The sequence below is a fragment of the Trichoplusia ni genome, chromosome 3, assembly GCF_003590095.1.
Source record: "Trichoplusia ni isolate ovarian cell line Hi5 chromosome 3, tn1, whole genome shotgun sequence".
Lineage (NCBI taxonomy): Eukaryota > Metazoa > Arthropoda > Insecta > Lepidoptera > Noctuidae > Trichoplusia > Trichoplusia ni.
Window position 1 is genome coordinate 19,547,802 of NC_039480.1, and position 21,424 is coordinate 19,569,225.

Genomic DNA, 21,424 nt, shown 5'->3' on the forward strand with positions numbered 1-21,424 from the left:
AACTATGAAAAATTCACATTTAACTTACTGCCATTTGCTTCGCTACAATATTTTTTTCCAGTTAAACAGTAGCCCATATCCTTTCTCGGGCCTAGTAGTGCAGGGCAAAGTTGAAGGCACTCGGGCACGAGGTAGATCGCCTACGAGGTGGACGGACCAGATAAGAGCAGCTGTGGACAGTTCCCTGCACGTCTGCACCAGAAAGGCGGCCATCAGACAGGAATGGCGGCGTATTGTTAGGCGAGCCACTAACAGCTGAAATGACGACCACGACCACTCTGCCAAGAGTGCAACGACTAAGAAGAAGAAGAAGACAATAAGGATCATGACAATTTTTTTTGCAGTGACGTCTTGTAGTTTTTTGTATAATAATGGATACGTATTTTTTAATTTGTCGAGCAAACATAAATTGACCAAATTACAGTGAATGAAACTTACGCGTGACGTCACGATGGAGTATAAATTTTGCCATATCGTTACGTCACAAGCCCCCTCTCCTAAACTTTAAAGCAGTTAATCTTTGTCAATTCTAGTTTTCCTGAAAAAGGAAAAAATACGTGTCTCATATTTTTCAATTATCTAACTGAGGGACTAATGAGATTTTTTATTTTTATACCCAGTCATCATCCCTATTATGTCTACCAAATTTTATTCACAATCAGTACGATTGTTTTGCGTGAAAGCGAGACAGACAGACAGACTTTTACATTTAATAATCTTAATATGAATAATTTTTGTGTACATACTTTTTACGTAGGTGGATTTACCAGATAACCTTCAATTATGACGGGCCTGTTGGTCTAGTGGTTAGTGACCCTGACTGCTATACCGGAGCTCGTGGGTTCGATTCCCACCCAGGACAAATGTTGTGTGATGAGCATGATAATTTGTTTTGTGTCTGGGTGTAATTTATCTTTAAATATTTAGAAATATATAAGTAAGTTTATCAGTTGTCTGTTTACTATAACACAAGCTCTGCTTAGCTTGGGATCAGATAACTGTGTGTGAGTTGTCCCAGGATATATGATATTATTATTATATATTAATTATCTTATCTGCAATAATCTTAGCATGGTAACCATGGCAACGCATTTGTTACGTCAATATAGAATGGCACTGACGCAGTGTCACCTTTTAACAATAATAAATAAATATTTGCATTACTCTTTTTTTTATAATTGAGTGAAAATGAGTGGGGACACGGTATATGCGCGTCCCATTAAACACAACGTGTCCAAAATGCGGGTCCACGATTATCTTTACGGTAAGATTCAAATGAAAATCATTTATTTTAATAAAAACCAGTGAATAGCTTAAATTAAGCGTTAACAGCCGCATTAATTAATAAAAACTGTGTCCTAACTGGGCCTCGATTCTACTATTTACAACGGCCGCTGAACGAAAGGCAGTTGGATTTCATTTAAAACTATTCCTATTCTCTTCAGTCTTCAGAAAATTCATTGAATTGACCATAAGTTTTCCGCCCGTACTTAATTTTGAATTAATGTGTAGAAAAAATGCTTAAGAGAATACAAAAAGTGTCATTTTAAGCAAATTTCTATTAATTCATCGGCTATTGTAAATAGCAGAATTTTGGCCCTGTTAGCGCCCACCTCCGATATGGGGAATGCTCTAATATTGGAATTAATTAACATTAATAAGAGAAAACATTTAAAAGTAGAAGACAACAAAAAAAATGAATCTTTACTTACAACTAATAAAATAACAAAATAGATAGTAAATTGATATCATAAAAGTACTAAAATAGTTTATAAAAATGAGTTATAAAAGTGCGTTATTATGAGGGGGTGGAATTATTTGTGTGGAAAAAGCTATGCCCGGCGTTTCTCTGGGATCTCTGGGACAGAATTAGAAATGAGGTGATCCGGCAGAGAACCAAGGTTACGGATATCGCTCACTGGATCAGCAAGCTGAAGTGGCAATGGGCTGGCCAAGTTAGCCGAAACCGTTAGAAAAACGAGTTCTCAAGTAGAGACCGCGTCTGGGCAAACGTAGTGTAGGACTTCCTCAGACAGAGTAGAGTGATGCTCTGCGCAAGATGGCAGGAGCTGGATGCGATGTCTAGCGATGCTATGTCTAATGTTATTTAATCTTGAAGATTCGGCGTACATCGTGTCCGGAGCTCGGGACTACGCGCGCACAGCTTTCAAAGCAGCGATGGCGTCTGCACAAGTCGTAAGTTAATGCAATATTATTTAACTTTTGACTTTAGGTAATCGGTGTCTCATAATGAACAGAGATAAAGGAAATTAAATTCGCGAATATGGATAGATATATTTGATAACATGATCACGTAACTGGGTTCAGGAGATCAGATAGGCAGTCGCTCCTTGTAAAGCACTGGTACTTAGCTGAAACCGGTTAGACTGGAAGCCGACCCCAACATACTTAGTTGGGAAAGGCGAGACGTTGATGATGGTAATGACATTTGAAATAATAATTCCCGACAAGAGGAATCATTACTTCCCCGTGCCTGAGGACTACCTACACAACGTTTTCCGAGACATAATCTGTGAAAATTTCAACTGTTTAGCTATCACAGTTTCTATTAATCTGACGACGAACGGACAGAAAACGGGTTTTCAATAATAGGGTTCCATTTTAATCCCTTGATATATTTCATTTTTAGTCAACGTACAATTGTCTTTACAGATTCTCCAACCAGTTTACAACAGCATGTTCGCAGATATGCAACTCCGCCCGAGGATGCAAGTCGGTAAGTTTTAAGCAATCTCATAATAGGGTATTAATAGACTTCATAAATGTAATAATATAAATTTGTTTAGTCCGTCAGTTAGATTTCCAAAATATATTCAACTAGCTTTTCGCCCGCGGCTTCGCCCGCATCGATGTCGGTTATATCGCGTTTCCAAGAGAATTCTTCAAAAGTTCGGGATAAAAACTATCCTATGTTCTCTCTCAAGGTCTACTCTCTGTACCAAATTTCATTAAAATCAGTTTAGTGGTTTAGACGTGAAAGCGTAACAGACAGACAGACAGTTACTTTCACATTTATAATATTATAATAGTAGGGAGTCGTGTTAATATTTTTGGTCATCTATTGTCTGAGCTAAAATGATTTTCACTTGTAAAACCTAGCCGTTATCCCTACACATTTTTGTCTGTTAATATTTGTCTTGTTGCAGTGTACCATCCAAACTGCCGTCTCCCGGACCACATTGACAGATCCTATGGCGCGTATCTCGAGAGGGTCAAAGAAAATAGAAATGTGCCCACACCACAGCTCAGGGGAAAGGACCGGTTTAAATTTAACGCTGTGTAAGTTTGAGTGGTGAGACGAAGTGACGGCAGGTAGACTAAGATGACAGAATGGTGGCCAAGACTAGGCAAAACGTCGGTCGTCCGGGAGCAATATGGGTCGACGATAATTATAGTAAAGGTCTCGGGTCGAGTCTGGATGAGGCTGGCACAGGACCGTACATATTGGCATGAGAAAGGAGAGGCCTATGCCCAGCAGTGGGAGGACAAAGGATGTGGATGATGAAGTATGAGCGGTTAAGGTCACTGAGCCAAATGCATTGTAGGCGGAGTGTGTGTCCGTGGATTCCCGTAAGACAAGCATTTAATAATATGCCATAACTTTCACACAACGCCATCTAGTCTTAAAATAAGCAAAGCTTTTATTATGAGTGTCTCTCCATCCATCTGTTTCTCATTAACCGTTTTAGCTAGATCGTTGAAATTTTCACAGACGATGTATTTCTGTTGCCACTATAACAACAAAGAATAAAAAAATGACTGCACGTGTAGCCAAGTGGTTGAGGTCACCCAAACCCACTATGCGCGCCGTCTGTGTGATCCACGAATGCTTGTTCTGAGTCTGGGTGTCTTTGCGTATGTGATTTGTATGTTTGTCAACCCCCGCGTTAAAAGGATTAAAATCATTACTGCGTTAGTCGTTTTATTTAAAAAAATACTGTCATAAATTTGAAGAACAACCAAAATTTTCTTTATATTTTTTAACAATATTTGCAAGGAACCACAAGATCTAAGAATTTGATTTGCACCTGCCCGACCCTTGTTTCAAATCCGATTCGCATTTCACAGCTTTTCTAGGTTTTGTTCTTTCAGGCCAAAGAAAGTAATGCCGTTACCGACGAGCACTCCGGACTTCCACCCGGCGACGCCATTGATCCCGGTCATTCCAACGAAGCCGAGGAACAGAGGGACACAGAGTCTTTACAGGTAGTATGTTCTGAGCTCGTGGCTAGACTATAACTGCATAAGTGTATCGATCACAGGCTAAGCTACACAAGACGCAGATGGACCATCTTTGTCATAACGAGTTCCTCCGTGTTTCGGAAGGCACACGGAGAAATTTCTGACTACATGTGACAGTCGTTACAGGTAGTCAGAAGCTTGAAAGTCTGACAGCCAGTCTTACTAAGGGGTATCGTATTGCCTATCACTGGGTTGAGGAGGTCAGATAGGCAGTCGCTCTTTGTAAAACACTGGTACTTAGCTGCATCCCGTTAGACTGGAAGCCGACCCCAACATAGTTGGGAAAAGAAGAAGTTGGCTAGGATTAAGTTTGTGTGAACTTACCACTTGTGTGGTAGCCATTACTACTTTAATAGATGTATCTGAGAGCTAATAGTGAAATCTCTTTGTTATTTTGTTACTTATGTATTCTGACGAACGGTCAAGTAAAACATCCTGCGAAAACTTGGATTCCAAATGTTGGAATCTGAAATCTCCCGCAGTGAGCTAGCGTGGTGATCAATGCTCAAACCTTCTCAATATGGGAAGAGGCCTGTGCCCAGCAGTGGGACGTATATAGGCTGGTATTTACAATCAAGATACATATTCAATGTTGTAGAGAATCGTCAGCGCAAACGATTCCATGGCAGCCGGATGGGAAAGCTAACAGCGAGTGCGAAAAGACACCAGAAATGTTGTACCTGGACCGACTACAGTGGGGTCAGTGATTTTTCTTTAAGATGATACTCGTTTTAAGGCATTTAATTCTTGTGTCGCGGGGTTTCACAAACATTCAAGTCACATGCACAAAGACACCCAGACTCAGAACAAGCATTCGTGGATCACACAAATGCTTGTCCTACGGGGATCGAATTCGCAACGTGTCGCGTTCAGTGGGATTGTCTTTGTGCGTGTTCTGTGTTTGTGTGTTGACTTGAATATTTGTGAAATGCCGTCAGACGTTTTTTAATTCTCTGATATATATTTATTTGCATTTACAGGCTACGGTAAGCCCTACCGGAGTGGTGATTTGCCCGCCGATTTCCATACAACGGAAATAATAAATAAGTAAGTGGAGACAGTTTAATAAAACTCATCTGTACGCGGGGTGGTATGTGTGATTGCCAATATTTTGATATGCACACATTGCTGATTCATTACGAGCCAGATATTGTTTTGTAATGTGGTGGAGTTGAGGATCTATACATGTATTTTTATGCACGAGGTGTTTTTAGTCGGTGGAGGTCCGATATATCCCCTCGCCGTGCCTTCGACGAGGGTTGAAGTAATTTCACCAGCGCGTTTCAACAAACAGGGTGAGCTAAATAAAACCGTTTAAAAAAGGGCCTGGTCGTGATCGGGTGGTGAGCTACCCATCATTCACTGTCCGTTGGTAAAAAAACCTGGATTCTAAAATATTAGAATCTGATATCGCCCGTATTAAGCCGTTGTGATCAATGCTCAAACTTAATCCGTATGAAAAGCTGCTGTGAGATGTTTAGATTCTGTTATGCTTATTATTCTTGGTTTTGTAAAGGATGCGTCACGCCCGAGCATGGACGGAGTTGGTCGAGAGAGGGATGTTCCCGCGTTGGATGAAGAAGAGAGACGCCATCATAAACGACGTGGAAACCAAGGATTGGATATTCAGAGAGGCTGTGAGTACCTATCCTGTACTTAGACGTACCCTAGACAAAAAAAAGTCTTGATAGTGTACACACGTAAGTAGTGACACTTCTTCATAACCTTATTTTTCGAGAAATTATAATATTTGTTCACTACATGCAACTCTACAGAGGATGTTTTAGGGCCGATTTTTCAATCGCCAGATAACTTTTATCTGAGGAATAAATATGGCCGTTTGACGTATTTCCTATACTGCTGTCAGCTGTCAAAACGTCAAACATATTCGTCAGATAAAAGTTATCTGGCGATTCGGCCCTAAATAAAATACAATTAGATAAAGTTTAACAAAAAGTTTTTATCATCATCAAACTTCGATAAGCTTCGTTTGTTAACGCCATAAATTATGATGGGTGACCAGATTTTGTTGCAAATTTGTTTTCGTTTATAATCCTATTTGAACGAAACCATAATGGTCTAAGGGCCCGCGGGCCCCAGACCTACGTTATTTTATAAAAGCTGAAAGTTTGTCAGCTCCCAACATGCTGTCACCTCCGTGGTCGAGTGGCGTATGCACCGGTTTCAAGGTGTCGCTAACTCTGAGGTCCCGGGTTCGATCCCCGGTCGGGTCAATGTAAAAAATCACATTTCTAAATTGTCTCGGGTCTGGGTGTTTGTGGTACCTTCGTGGTATCTGAATTCCATAACACAAGTGCTTTGGAAACTTACTTTGGGTTCAGAACAATGTATGTGATGTTGTCCGCATTTATTTATTATATTTATAATATAGGTAAGAACAATGGTAGATCGAAATTTTTGGCACCTTTATTACCATTTATATGCTAAAGCCACCAAGACCCAAACTCCATAATCGACAATTATTCATACCTATGTTGTAAGAATCCGCTGACAAACTCTCAACTTTTATAAAATAACGTAGGGCTGAGGTCCACGGGCTCTTACTCTATAAGTTTCCGCATCGAATCTTAATCATTCCGCTCAATAGAAATCTCATTACCTACATCAAAACCTCCTTATTGCCAGGAGATAGATGAGCTGCAAGACATCCGCCTGGAGTTGCTCCACCGTCTCCAGGCTGAACAGCGACAAAAGAGAACGAATCGCACCAGCACGAAGCTGGCGAAACTCTGGGACCACAAGAAGCAAGAAATGCAGAGGAAAGTCGAACAGATCAGGAAGACCAGGGATAGAGGTACCTACAGAACTTATTAATCTATCTTCTTATATGTAAAAACTAGCTGTTGCCCGCGACTTCGTCCGCGTGGTTAGAAGATATAAGTTATGATTTTTTCTCTTCGCTCTTATTAGTCGCTGCGTGATATATAGCCTAAAACCTTCCTCGATGAATGTTCTATTAAACACAAGAATATTTTTTCATTTTAAACCAGTAGTTCCTGAGATTAGCGCGTTCGAACAAACAAACTCTTCAGCTTTATATATTAGGTATAGAGTATAGACATAGATGAATTGCCGTTCCTTAATCTGGCTAACACTCCAGATCAGCAGAACCGATTTGGGTAATTTTAGTCTTGAAATATTTGTAGCAGTCTCGCGAAGGTGTAAACGGTGATAGAATATGAAAAAATTGCGGAGGAGACAAAAAAAAACTACTCCACCTACTTTCCTATCAAAGAGTCAGTTTAAAAACGTCTGATATTTCTTCTTACGAAAAATGCCATAAAATTACCATGAGATCGGGTAATGCGCGGGTGAAACCGCAAAACAGCTAGTCTATGATTTATTTGACCATTAAATTTTGTATGTGGATATATTTATTTCAAATCTAATTCTTTCCTATCCACCATTTTATGCAGAGCTTCGTAAGCTGGTAGCACTGCACGAGGGCGGGGGTCGTGTGGGGCTGGTGGCGAGGCTCCGGCACGCCCGAGGTTCTGGCTCCATGGTCGTGGCGTGTCGTGACCCCACCTCCGACCTCCACGCGCCACTTGCAAGACATGGGTACCAGGCCAGGAGGAGACATGCCAATATTATATATGATCCTACGTTGCTATGTAAGTTTATTTTTTTTCTGTCAGAACGAATTCTCAGACTTATCTTCATTCTAGCCTGGTCTCACCTACGTTGGGGTCGACTTCCAGTCTAACCGGTTTCAGCTAAGTACCAGTGTTTTACAAGGAGTGACTGCCTATCTGACCTCCTCGACCCAGTTACCTGGGCAACACGATACCCCTTAGTTAGACTAGTAGCCAGATGGCAAAACAACCGTACATATTGTACCGTCTCTGGTTGGTGTCTGAATGGTGTACGTAATTAACCTCCTCCGAAACGACTTCACCGATTCTTATGGAATTTTGTGTACTTACTCGATAGGTCTGAGGATCGGACATCTATTTTTCAAATCCCTAAGAGAGTCGTTTTTCAATCCTATATAATTTTTTTTGTCTCTATGGCAAAGCAACTTTTGCTGGGTCATCTAGTATAAGTATGTTTATCAGTCAATCTAGTACTCATAATTCAAGCTTTGCTTAGTTTGAGACTAGATGGCGTTGTGTGAAAGTTGTGAAGTATTATATCTATATTCTATATCAATAATACCATAGCCTTAACTGAACCTTAATTATTTTAAGATAATTAAAGTTATTTAATCCTAAATTGAACCCACAGCATTAGAAGACCATAAGGAGTTGAGTGATGTACCAGCGTGGCTCCAAGAGTGCAGTCTGTGTCTCAAGAAGACTTGTTCAGGTCACCACTTGCCCCATGACCCTAACACGCTCTGTGAACGACAAACCAAATGGAGTGAACAGTTCTTGGAGAATCTTCACAACGATTTGAAGAGTATGTAAAAAAAACTATCTTTGCGCGTTAGATATTTAGTTATATGATACTAGCTGTTGCCCGCGACTTCGTCCCCGTGGGTAGAAGATATAAGTTATGATTTATACCTGCCCTGTTTTTTTTCACATTTTCCTTTGTATCTTCGCTCCTATTAGTCGCAGCGTGATGGTTTTTAGCCTAAAGCCTTCCTCGATGAATGGCCTATTCAACACAAAATGAATTTTTCAATTTGGACCAATAGTTCCTGAGATTAGCGCGTTCAAACAAACAAACTCTTCAGCTTTATATATTAGTATAGATATAGATTACTAGCAGTTGACTGCCCCGGGCCCGCCCGCTACAAATCAAAAATGATCCCACGGGAACATAAAATCGGGATAAAATCTATCCTATATGTTAATCCTGGTTATAAACTATCTGTGTACCAAGTTTCGACTTAATCCGTTCAGTGCTTTTTGCGTGAAAGAGGAATGTACAAACATCCATACAAACAAACTTTCGCGTTTATAATATGATTAGGAAGTAGGATTTAAATATATTATAGTCATCTGTGCTCCCTAATATTCTTATTCCATATTGTAAATGGAAACACAGCGTTATGCTGCTGCGCTTGCTATGTTTCTTCTCTCACAGAAAAAGCACTTAGGAAGCGACGAAGGGTGAGCGAAACTGGGTGCTGTCCAATATAATTTAACCTTAAAAAAGTGCTAATTGAATTAAACTTAAAATTAAACCCATGTTTCAAATATCACTCCATTCAAATTTATCAAAATCGGTCCGTTTTTAAATTTAAATGACTTTGGATCTTGATTTTCTATCCTCTGTTAAGTATTTATTGTGTCAAGTTTCAAGGTGTCGCTAGATCTGAGGTCCCGGGTTTGATCCCCGGTCGGGTCAATGTAAAAATTCACATTTCTACATTGTCTCGGGTCTGGGTGTTTGTGGTACCTTCGTTGTATCTGAATTCCATAACACAAGTGCTTTAGCAACTTACTTTGGGTTCAGAACAATGTATGTGATGTTGTCCGCATTTAAGTATCTTTCTGTCTACAGAAGCGCGTCTGGGCGCTGCTACGATGACGGCCGGTCCACTGCACGTGTTGAAGTCTCGAAGGGAACCGGTTGTGGCGAGACCAACAACGCCAGAAGTGGAATCTGTCGATGATCTCGAAGAGGGGTCGCATCAGGCCGCGCTGGTGCTGCAGAAGATCATAAGGGGACGCGCTGTGCAGAATCTGGTGAGTTATACGTCGGGCTTTATTAAAAACCTGGCCTTATTTGAAACAGGTACTCTTTGGTAAAACGGGTTTAGAGAAAGCCTGGATCTGGGCCTTATTTGAAACAGGTGCACGGTTTATAGAAATCCGTTTTGGATACGAAAAGGTTATTGACTAAGCCTATAGCCGTGTGGTTGAAGTCACAACGCCAAGCCCATTGTGTGTCTAGCATGTTTGAGATCCACGATTTGTTCTGGGTCTGGGTGTCTGTGCATGTGACTTGAATGCTTGTGAAACCCCCCGCGACACAAGAACATATTCCCAGTGTTCCTAGTTCTTTAGAACTGTTTTGTATACCAGGATTTTTAGACGAATCTTCTTATATGTCAGGTTTCAATAAGGCCCAACCTAATTTTCCGCAACAGAGTTTTTCGGATTTCACCGTTTAGCGCAGTAAATAATTTGGTGGCAGACCAAATTGTGTTTTTTAACGAACGCTCTTTTATTTTCTGACGTCATTTCCACATCCTCAGATGTATGAAGGACGTACCCGTGCTGCTGAACTGACCGAGGAGTTGAAGACGACTCACGGTCTTCAGAAAGAGGATAAAGCACGGATATCCATGGAGGAATCCAAAGCGAGGGAGTTTAATGCAAGGAGGACTGAGATTGAACAGAAGGTAGTATTTATAATATCTCTCTATAGATTTATATCTCTTTATAGATTTGTAATACTCAGGTCATGTCTAAGTATCGATTATTATTTTAATACGTATCTCTTTTTTGTAAAACATATTGATAGGCCTATATAGGAACACTGCACAGGCCTTGTTGAGATCATTAAACGCGGAAAATTACTACAGGATAAGCCAGCCTGAGTTGAGCAGAGCATGCGCGATGCTCAGGCAGTTGAACGGTTAAAAAGATAAAAAAGGTCATATTGACTGCACGGATAGCTGAGTGATTAGGGTCACCAAGCCACACTCCAAGTGCGCGAAGTGTCGTGGTTTCTATTCCCGCGTACGACAAGCATTTATTTCGTGTGATGCATGTGTCTTTGTGCATATGACTTGAATGTTTGTGAAACATCACATAGATAAGAAATCATTAATGCGGGAGTAGTTTCAAAAACAGACATGAAAAATCCGAAGGACGGGTAGGTCTTTATTTCAATTTTTCTTTGCCCAGGATGATGCGATCACAGCTCTTGTGGATGAGCTGTGCGGCGGCGCGGTGTCTGCTGCGCTGGACTTCTTGGAGAAAGAATTGAGAAGATTGAAGGAGGAAAGGAGACAACATGCTTTCCTGCTTATAGCAAGTCAGTATAAGAACTCTTTAGTGCAGTTGTTTTCAGTGCCGGCGTTAGGGGGGGCGTGATGGGGCGATGGCCCAGTGCGACAAATTCTGGGGGGCGCCAAGATCTGAAGTTGGAGTCTCTTGCCTCTCCTGGCGCAAACCCTCAGAACTGTGCTCTACGCTAGAGGTGGAATACTTCCAGCGCCAAACGTAACGCTAAAGGAAAGACGAAATTCTTAATATAATTTTACTTGGGATAAGGATAAGGGCAGGGGAATAAATGAATTTTACTTGGGATCAGCAAAAAACCAACACTTGATATTGCATCCCTCAAGTGGGCGCCACAATATTTTCGCCAGGGGTGTCAGTGGCCCTTACGCCGGCACTGGTTGTTTTTAGGGTTGTGTACTCAATGGATAATAATGGAACGCTGTTGCTGAGGCTCCGCTGTCTGTGTGTCATTAGCTGTATCTCATGTACCGTTATAGCTAAACAGTTCTCACACATGATGTACTCGTATTTCTGTAGCCGCTATGGCAACAAATTAAGATTTATGGCTAAGCAACATTTGATACGGTCAAATATTTATACCGTTTCGTAAAACTCGAAAATTCACTCTATTTCACCTGCATTTGATTTTATGTGTGAAAATATTGTTTTTCTAAATCATATTGCAAAATGTATATTCCTTTTGATAAACAAAAAATCAGCAATTCAATTTAAACGGAACTTCGACGTGTCGTCATTACTTGTTACGCTGTTACGTTATCGCTTAAACACAGTTGAATTGATATTAACTTCCGTGCTGTGTATTTCGTTTTTAGTCCGAGAAAAAACCATGCGAGAGGCCGCAGAAGCTGGCAGAAGACAGAAAGAAGAGCACAGAAGGAGAGAACACGATGAAATGTTTAAACAGGTGAGAGAGATAAAAAATATTCCACCAAAAAACATAAATTCAAAAAAAGGCAGCCAAATTCAATGCAATGAAGTAACTGCATGGATAGCCGAGTGGTTGAGGTCACCACGCCAAACCAACTGTGCGACGTGTTAGTTCGATCCCCGTAGGACAAGCATTTGTATGATCCACAAACGCTTGTTCAGAGTCTGGGTGTCTTTGTGCTTGTGATTTGTATGTTTGTAAAACCCCTGCGACACAAGGATTAAATTCCTTAATACGGGAGTCGATTTTTTGAGAAAAAAATATAACATAAACTAGAAAGAAAGAAAATATGTTAAGTCGCGTAATTTAAATGTTTTTCGTTGGCAGATTGTGGGCGTAACACAAGGTACAGTTGATGCCTACCTCCGCGAGATTATCGACGAAGGCGTTGAGCTGGCAGCCGAGGAGGACGCCATGATGCGAGCCAAGGCTGAAGCCCTGAAGTACCATAACACCATGATAGAGAATGAGGATCTGTGAGTAACCATTTAGTAATAAAAAGCTGTTGCCCGCGACTTTATCCGCGTGGAGTTTTGGCAGAAAAACTTAAACTTAATTAGTCCAAATTTTTTTCAATAAACCTAAGTTACGACGCATTACATCAGCTGCCAATAGTTCAGCCATTTCAGTGATTAGACGGGACACATATACAGACAGACGGATAAAAATTGAAAATAATTCCATATGCATTTCGCTAAGTTGGGGATAACCGTCTCTGTATAAATAGCGGTCACACTATGGGAGGACACGAAATGGGAGAAAATCCGTCTGCCCTAAAATTACTAACCCGATTTTAAATATTTATAGGTTATATCTTCATAAGCACGCCGACCAAATCGCGAACAACAGCTAGTGTAGTATTTTCAATACTTCTAGAGTAAGAGCCCGTGTACGCCAGACCTACGTTATTTTTTAAAGAACTCCATAATCGACCATTGTTCTTACCTATGTTGGGAGCATCCGCTGACAAACTTTTTTACAAAATAACGTAGGTTTGGCGTTAACGGGCTCTTAGACCATTAGACTAAATGTAAAACTATTCATTAGTAAGTAATTTAGTCGATTCTCTAGACTTGTTAGGGGACATCTCTAACTGCCAGATTAAAAAAAAACTTTATGTCAAATTCATAATTTCATATTATTGACATTTAAGTTTTCAAATATCATTGTGACGGTTTGTTTTCAAATTTTTCGGCTAAAATTCAAACAAGTTTAAATTATGAATAACTCTGGCTATTTTTAAAACTTCCGAAATGAAGAAAAACTACTTATATTTATTAATAAAGTTAATAAACGTTTAGTTAATGAAAATTACAGTTCTCAATTATATATATAACCTTCTATCTATTTCATTTTGGCGGCTAAACTGCTCTACCGGTTGGTTTTTTTTAATAAGGCTTGAATATCAAGAGGGCAACAATTTCTGCAAATGTAACTAGTTTTCTGAAAATCAAAAAACCTCTTTTTATCGGCGAATCGGTGAGAGCTTTTTACATCTCATTTCAAAAAGTGTTTCAAACAAACTCGCCAATTTTAAGTCAAGTGTGAATTCTTAAAAAAAAGCTAGAAAAAATAAATATTTAGAACTTGACTAGTATATTTAGGGTATAAGTATTGACCCAACATAGTTACAATGATGAATTTGCTGTAAAAGTTACTCCATGTTACCAATAGATGGCGCTTATCCTTTTCGTAATATCTCTCTCAGATCGACAGCTGACACCAACGAGCTGGTCGCAGAACTTGTCCAGCAGTTCCTGCTGCCGCACACCCATAAAGAAGCAACTAGGAACCACATCCAGAAGGTTCAAGAAGCCAAGCTTGATGCCGCCAGAGCCACCATCTTTGGACTCGTCGATAATGCCATGATGAGGAAAGGTAATATTGAGCAATGATTGTTTTTTTATAAAATAGCTTTTCCTTCTGGTTAATGATTATGAGAAGATTTTAATAGCCTTTACTTGTAGTTTTGTCTACATTAAGGATAATTAGTCAACGTACTTTTTTATGGGTTGAAAATAGTTCTCTATAATTTATAACCATTTAATAATAAGCATTTCAGGCTACAACACAAGCCCTTAATTGATTTGGAAGTCTTTTTAACTCACACCGTAAATTTAAAAATCTTTTTTTTTTTTCTCAAAAAAAAAACAATATTTTTCAGTTCCAAAAATTCCAGTTTTGTTTCTAGAATCATTGAAAATACAATAACTTCTCTTATTAATAAAAATCTCTTTTTTTCTTTTCTTTTTTTTTTAATTTTATCAAAGTTTTATTTTTCTTGCTTTTGACACACATTATTTTAACTTCATCATCGGCCTAGCCTTTTCCCAACTATGTTGGGGTCGGCTACCAGTCCAACCGGTTTCAGCACATATTATTTTAACTTACGAATACAATTTTTTTGTGTTTAGATGTCTGCGTCCGGTGTGACATCAACCCTGGCGCTGAAAGAGCCCACATTTGCAGGAGATGTCCTCTGGGCACCCATCCTAAGGCGAGCACTGGTCGTCATGACCCACGCTGGAAGTATGCTAGACGTAAGTGACAAATAAACATATACATATAATATTAAATGATGTAACGGTTTACTCACGCGTATTTATCGGGATTGCCCGACTAGTTTCGGACCCAACCGGAGTCCTTAATCATGAGCTGAGCTCCTGAATCACGAACACGTGAGTTGACCGTTACATCATTTGATAATGAATCATTCTCACGATGGTTTCTAAGTATTGATGAGTATTTTTTACTCTTTAACGCAAAAACTGCTGAACGGATTTGTATGATATTTGATACATAGATAGTTTATAACCTATTTGTGGATACGAGTAGACTTCGGTTTACATGGTGCGGTGGTTCCCGTGTCCGTAGGAATTCCGATATAAAATGTAGCCTTGATCTCCCATAAGATCAGAATACCCAAATCCACTGGGCACATATTTTATTTCTTGAAAAGAGCAATACGGGAAGTATTGCTTCTTCATGTATAATATTAGTAGAGTATGAATAATAAATGTTTGTTTTTTAGGTCAAGAGCCGGTGCCCCCGAAACCAAGAGACGAGAGATTCCCCGTCTCACACGACGTTAGATGCATGCTCTCGGATCTGGTGGCTGATGGTGAGTTCATCTTACTGATATTAGCTCTATTGATGCAACGGTTTACTCACGCGTATTTATCGCGATCGATAAATACGGAGTCCTTTATTGACTCTTAAACGGGATCCTTAGATGACGCGTTAGTAAAATGTTGCATCATTTAATAATGAATCATTCTCACGATAGCTTTTATTGCTTTATCATAGTTTGATTAGAAATATTAGGATCCTTCAGCCGGAGCAAGGAAAAAACCGATTAAATTGCAGTTTCGTACAATTATTTGCTTATGATATATAAAGACTGGTTAAGATGGTTGGGTGACGAATAAGTTTGTTGATCGCCAAATAATTTATGAACGTAACAACCGTTGCCTCATCTCGATTTTTACTTTTAGTTAGCTGATATGATAGTAGGATATCCGAGTGGTTGAGGTCACCACGCCAAACCCATTGAGTGCGACGTATCGTGGGTTCGATCCCCGTAAGACAATCACTTGTGATCCCCGCGTACTTGTCCTGAGTCTGAGTGTCTTTATGCACGTGACATAATTATTTGTGAGTCGCAATATCTCGTGTCGCATATCATCATCATCATCCTAGCCTTTTCCCAACTATGTTGGGGTCGGCTTCCAGTCTACCCGGTTTCAGCTGAGTACCAGTGTTTTACAGAGCGACTGCCTATCTGACCTCCTCAACCCAGTTACCTGGGCAACACGATACCCCTTGCTTAGACTTTCCAAGCTTCTGACTAGGTACCTGTAACGACTGTCAAAGATGTAGGAATAACAGCCGGGACCCACATTTTAACGTGCCTTCCGAAACACGGAGGAACTCGTTATGACAAGAATGGTCACCCCGACCGCGTCAAGCGTGGCTTTACCTGTGATCGATTCACATATGCGGTTATAACTAATAATAATGAATGTTCCAGTGGTGCTCACCTCTCGGCGGGGCAAAGAGGAAGTGACAGAAGTTAAACGCGTGGTGCACAGCCTTGTGGAAGAGCAGATGGAACTGAATCTAGATATCAAGCACTATTTGGATGTCGGTAAGAACATATTCAGAATATAATATATTGTTCTTTTCAAAAGACTTCAAAAAGGAGGTTTTTAAATAGTCTTAAGTAGACTTTTGTTCTTTATGTTTGTTGCCTCAGAAATTATGAGAAGATTTTGTTGATCCTTTTTTTGTTTAACGTGTTGCAGCTGTCATTTGATCCTTTAAAGTGAAGTTTTTAGCAATAGTTTTTGTTTGAAGTCTGTTATATGTTTTTGTTGTTAAACAAATTTTATAAATATTCGCTACGCACTTCTTATCGTATGGTTGATGTTCAACCTGCTGTGAGAGCCTCTGACGTGGCTTATAACGCCTTTAAAAAACAGCGGATAGCCAATTGGTGCAACTGCCACGCTAAACCCACTGAGCGCGACGTGTTGCAGGTTTGATACCTTGCGTAGGACAAGCGTCTGTGTTCAACGAATGCTTGTCCTGAGTCTGGGTGTCTTTGTGAATATTTGTGGAACCCCCCGCGAAAAGATTACGACATCAGTTGTTTCTTTAAGTTGTCGAAAAGTCAACAATGGTATCATTTGAATGAGAATCACACTATATGTCCAAACGACTGTACTGCTTTCAATGAAATTTGGTACAGAGGTAGCTGACACCTTAGATACACACACTACTCTATCCCAACTTTATTAAAACAAGCTTATATTTTCGCTGCTATCACCGACATTTATTCAGACGAAGTTGCGTACAATTTTACGGATTTTATCGCGGTTTAATTTTAGATTTTAGTTCCCGACGTTTCGACACCCTTGCAGGTATCATGGTCGTACAATATCTAATAAATAAATTAACATTGAACCTCTTCCCCATAGCTGTGGACGTGGCGACTGGCGCGACGGTGCTCCCTGTAGCTCGGCGCCCCTACCACTACGTGATGCAGAGAGTCATACCCGATGCCCTGGAGCGGGCCAAGAAACCACCGCCTCTACGGACGTGTAAGTCAAAGATAGGATATTGTAAGAGAACTACGGTAAAACGGGGTGACTAGAGGTATTTTCCCACGTTTTTATACTCTCACTTTTCTTGTTTGTTTGTCGTTCCGGTTGGATTTTTGTAACTCAATTTTGAGTTTCTGATAAGCTAGCGGACAGCTGCAAACCCGATGACAATGTAATGTATTACTGTAAAAACGGATAGACAGATTTTGATAAAATTTTGAATTGCAACAACATTTAAAAACGTGGGATTTTAGATTTTTAAAGGTTAGCATTTGCGAATTGCGGTTTAGAAACAGAGTTTTAATTTAAGATTTGTACGTTAAACAAGACAAAATATAAAGATAACATGAAAATTTTCAAACATTTTATAAAATAATTGTGTTAAAGCATTGTTTTTTGTAAACAAACTCTAATGCGACCCCTAAAAAACACTTCGTTTCACCCCGTCTTACGGTATAGGTAATGTGAGGCTACATACGACCCACAGCTGGGCACAGGCCTCTCCCCGTGAAGGGAAGGTTTGAGAATTGAACACCACGCTAACTCATTATCATCTTGTCACTGTGGGTTGGTGATTTCAGATTCCAATATTTGGTTTCCAGGATCCCTCACGATTTTTCCTTCACCGATAGTCATTTGACTGAACAATTTGTTATGACTTCCTCGAATCTATTTTCCTCGTATTCGATCGTTTCTGCTTGATATATACTTTGACCTTGACCCCTTGTCCTGTCTCCAGGCCCTACGTTGCTACCTTCAGAGATTAGACGCCGAAGAGAGGAAATGGAAGCCGAAGAAGGCGTTTGCAAATGCGAGGAGGAGGTTGAGAAACCAGTTGAAGAGAAACCGAGGATCAAGTTTGGTAAGTCATGTCCCGTTTTTGTTTTTTTTTTTCAGGATCGAATGCTCATGATACCAAACCTACGTCTTAAGCACAGCTAACTGCATTGACTGCACGGATAGCCTAGTGGTTGAGGTCACCACGCCAAACCCACTGTACGCGTCGTATCGCGGGTCTGAACCCCGCGTAGGACAAGCATTTGTGTGATCCACGAATGCTTGTTCTGAGTCTGGGTGTCTTTGTGCATGTGATGTGTATGTTTGTGAAACACCCAGCGACGCAAGGAATTAAGTTCCTTATCGCGGGAGCTGTTAAAAAAATGGGGATATGTTGGACTTCCACTGACTGCGACCCCTGAGTTTGTTTCGACATTACTTCTTAGGGTAGTCAGATAGGAAATGTCGACTCCAGAGTTCTAAAAAAAACGAGACAAGTAAAAGTGATGATATATCCTACTTACAGAATAAATGATTTAATTTCACCTCAGTTCACTTATACTGCTTAAGCCAGAGTCATGATATTTCTCACGCATGATCTGCGCGACTTTCACTAGCCCAAGTCCTTTGAAACCCTTCTCGAGAGATGAGTGTAATGAGTTCACCCGTCACTCCTCATAACAACGAATGCCCAGATATAACAATAGGGATGATGACTGGGTATAAAAATAAAAAATCTCATTAGTCCCTCAGTTAGATAATTGAAAAGTATGAGACACGTATTTTTTCCTTTTTCAGAAAAACTAGAATTGACAAAGATTAACTGCTTTAAATTTTAGGAGAGGGGGCTTGTGACGTAACGATATGGTAAAATTATACTCAATCGTGACGTCACGCGTAAGTTTCATTCACTGTAATTTGGTCAATTTATGTTTGCGGGACAAATTAAAAAATACGTATCCATTATTATACAAAAAACTACAAGACGGACACTGCAAAAAAAAATTGTCATCATCCCTATTGTCTTTTGTTGCCATGACAACGGGTTACCCAAACAATTATTTCACAGGTACCCCGAGTCCTCAAGAAAGGAGTATGTTATTACCGTCTGAGCTACGAGCTCTCGAACGATTGAAACGGTGCAAGTGTGACGCCGTGCCCTCTCCCGTTCAAGGCGAGATAGGTAAGTAGCAAAGATTTATTTTTGGCGAGATAGGTTACATACATTATTCTATTTTTTGTTTCTGTGGAAATGCTCATGGTCTTCCTTGGCCGGATTAAAATGTAGCCTTAAATCCACCCCCCTATTTCCTCATATTAAAATCAAAATACCCGAAACTTGAAATGAAATTACTTTTACGGATTTTATCGCGGTTTAATTTTAGATTTTAGTTCCCAACGTTTCGAAACCTTTGAATGTCTAACATTTTCAATGTCTAACATTCGCGTAAACCTAAGAAACCACTAACATGCAAAAAAAATAAATTTGCCGAATTGGTGTCCATCCATCCTTGAGTTATGCGCTTACTAACATTCATTTTACCACGTTTTTATAAACTCACTTTCATGTTTGTTTGTCGTTCCGGTTGGATTTGTGCATCTCAATTTTGAGGCACTTCCCGATAAGCTAGCAGGCTGAAATTTTCAGGGTATCTTCAAACCCGATGACAATTTACAACTATAAAAACTGACAAAATTTCATAAAATTTGACATTTAAAAACGTGGGTGTTTAGATTTTTTTAATCTACATTTTTTTAATATTTATAGATGAGTACCAACAGTTGCTTTTAAACTCAAAGTCTTTCTTGCTGTCTTTTATTATTAATTCATATTATTTATATTTTTAGAAGCTGAATCCAGCTATGGTTCAGAATACACTGAAGCAACGGATTACTTTACGCCATTAACCGAAGAGGGCCGAGAGACGGAAGAAGAAGAAAAAACTGATAAAACTAATTAATTTTACTAATTTTATAAAGATTTTAATGCTTTCCTTTGCCCCTTCGTTTATAATCAAATCTTAAAAGTCAATTTTGACATTTCCCACCTGAGCTGAAAATAATGACAATGCAATATTGTGATGCGATTTTCACAAGATTGGTAGGATATTTCTCTAATATTATTGACAGTGAGTTCCTTACTGAATTTCCAACCATTGTATTGTCAAAATGCTTAGAATACGAATGGTGTCATTTTAATCCAATTTCCATTCATTCATTGGCCATTGTATTTACAATGGCCAACGAATGACGTTTCTGCTATTTAGCAGAAACGGGGTCCTGATGCCTAATGCTTGATAACACAACCCAATCGAGTTTGGAGTCGTTTGATAAGTCTTTTCGAGTCCATTTATCCCATCCAAAGCTTGAGCTTTCAAAAATCTATTTATTCAAGTTTTTCAGTAAAAGCGTCTTTCAAATGTATATAATATTGTTAATTTCAAGGGGTTACTGAAAGGATCAAGAAAATCTGTCTGAAACATAACGTTTTTTTAGAATCTATGATCTTTTAAAGCAAAACGTCAAACTGCGTTGTTCACACAACTAAAACAAAACTTTACGATTATTGACGGTAGACACGCCGAATTTACAGGGCTAAATCGCGACTAGTTTCGGGCCCAAACGGAGTCCTTAATCATGAGGGAACGTGGGCGTCTCGCGGTCGAAACTAGTCGGGCGTCTCGCAGTCGAAACTAGACGGGCGTCTCGCGGTCGAAACTAGACGGGCGTCTCGCGGTCGAAACTAGACGGGCGATCTCTATAGACTGATAATCACCTAATAAAAATAATGAACCTTCTTTAGGTACCTACAATATCTATTATTGTGCTCATGTGCGGTCATTACACGACAAAATAATAAAATAGCCTGAAGTTCACGTAACTCAACTGCACGGATAGCCGAGTGGTTGAGGATACTAAGCCGAACCCAATATGCGTGATGGGTTCGATCCCCGCGCGCTGGCTTTTCACTGAACAAGGATACGACTTGATACAACTGTCATTTTTGACAGATCATAATGTATTTGAATACTATAATCATGTCATGTATTTTGCGATTATTTGCTAACTTTATTATTTGAATAAAATATTATTATATTAGTCGTTGTATTTATTATATCCTAGGCTGTGTTCAGATCGCTATATTTCATAATAATATGGTTTAGGTAGGTAGAGTCGCCATCACATATATCGTAGCAGACAAGGTGACCAAATACTTCTGAACAATTTCAAATGTCAATAAGTTCCATTCGGTACAAGTTACCATTTAATATCTGTTGGCTGTTATTCCTACATCTTTGACAGTCGTTACAGGTAGCCAGAAGCTTGAAGTCTGACAACCAGTCTAACCAAGGAGTACCGTCAAACAAGCCAACTTTGCCAATCAAGGTATCTTTGCCCCAAAA

At 39.7% G+C, this 21,424-nt stretch overlaps 1 protein-coding gene across 2 annotated transcripts; it reads left to right on the forward strand.

The window, feature by feature from the left end:
* The first annotated feature begins 1,104 nt into the window (after window positions 1–1,104).
* On the forward strand, window positions 1,105–21,336 carry LOC113492312 (cilia- and flagella-associated protein 91-like). 2 transcript variants are annotated; one of them, XM_026869760.1, is made up of 24 exons: window positions 1,105–1,264; window positions 2,120–2,196; window positions 2,674–2,737; window positions 3,168–3,300; window positions 4,099–4,227; window positions 4,862–4,962; window positions 5,244–5,310; window positions 5,780–5,900; window positions 6,910–7,078; window positions 7,701–7,898; window positions 8,512–8,685; window positions 9,739–9,923; window positions 10,436–10,582; window positions 11,091–11,220; window positions 12,023–12,114; window positions 12,466–12,614; window positions 13,847–14,016; window positions 14,553–14,678; window positions 15,170–15,259; window positions 16,169–16,285; window positions 17,118–17,240; window positions 17,983–18,105; window positions 19,090–19,203; window positions 19,869–21,336. In XM_026869760.1, exons 1-24 carry the CDS (start codon window positions 1,189–1,191, stop codon window positions 19,979–19,981), a joined length of 2,988 nt encoding a protein of 995 aa, XP_026725561.1. In that variant the 5' UTR covers window positions 1,105–1,188; the 3' UTR covers window positions 19,982–21,336. The 2 variants fall into 2 exon arrangements, with proteins under 2 accessions (XP_026725561.1, XP_026725562.1); XM_026869761.1 differs by having other exon boundaries at window positions 4,114–4,227.
* Window positions 21,337–21,424: the final 88 nt, after the last annotated feature.

What these genes read in the sequence shown, in the direction of transcription:
- LOC113492312 (XM_026869760.1), top strand. Translation starts at nt 1,189, where the DNA reads ATGAGTGGGGACACGGTATATGCGCGTCCCATTAAACACAACGTGTCC. An exon ending in ACGCTGGAAGTATGCTAGAC is followed by an intron (nt 14,679 to 15,169) that starts GTAAGTGACAAA and finishes TTTGTTTTTTAG; the next exon opens with GTCAAGAGCCGGTGCCCCCG. An exon ending in CAAGCACTATTTGGATGTCG is followed by an intron (nt 16,286 to 17,117) that starts GTAAGAACATAT and finishes TCTTCCCCATAG; the next exon opens with CTGTGGACGTGGCGACTGGC.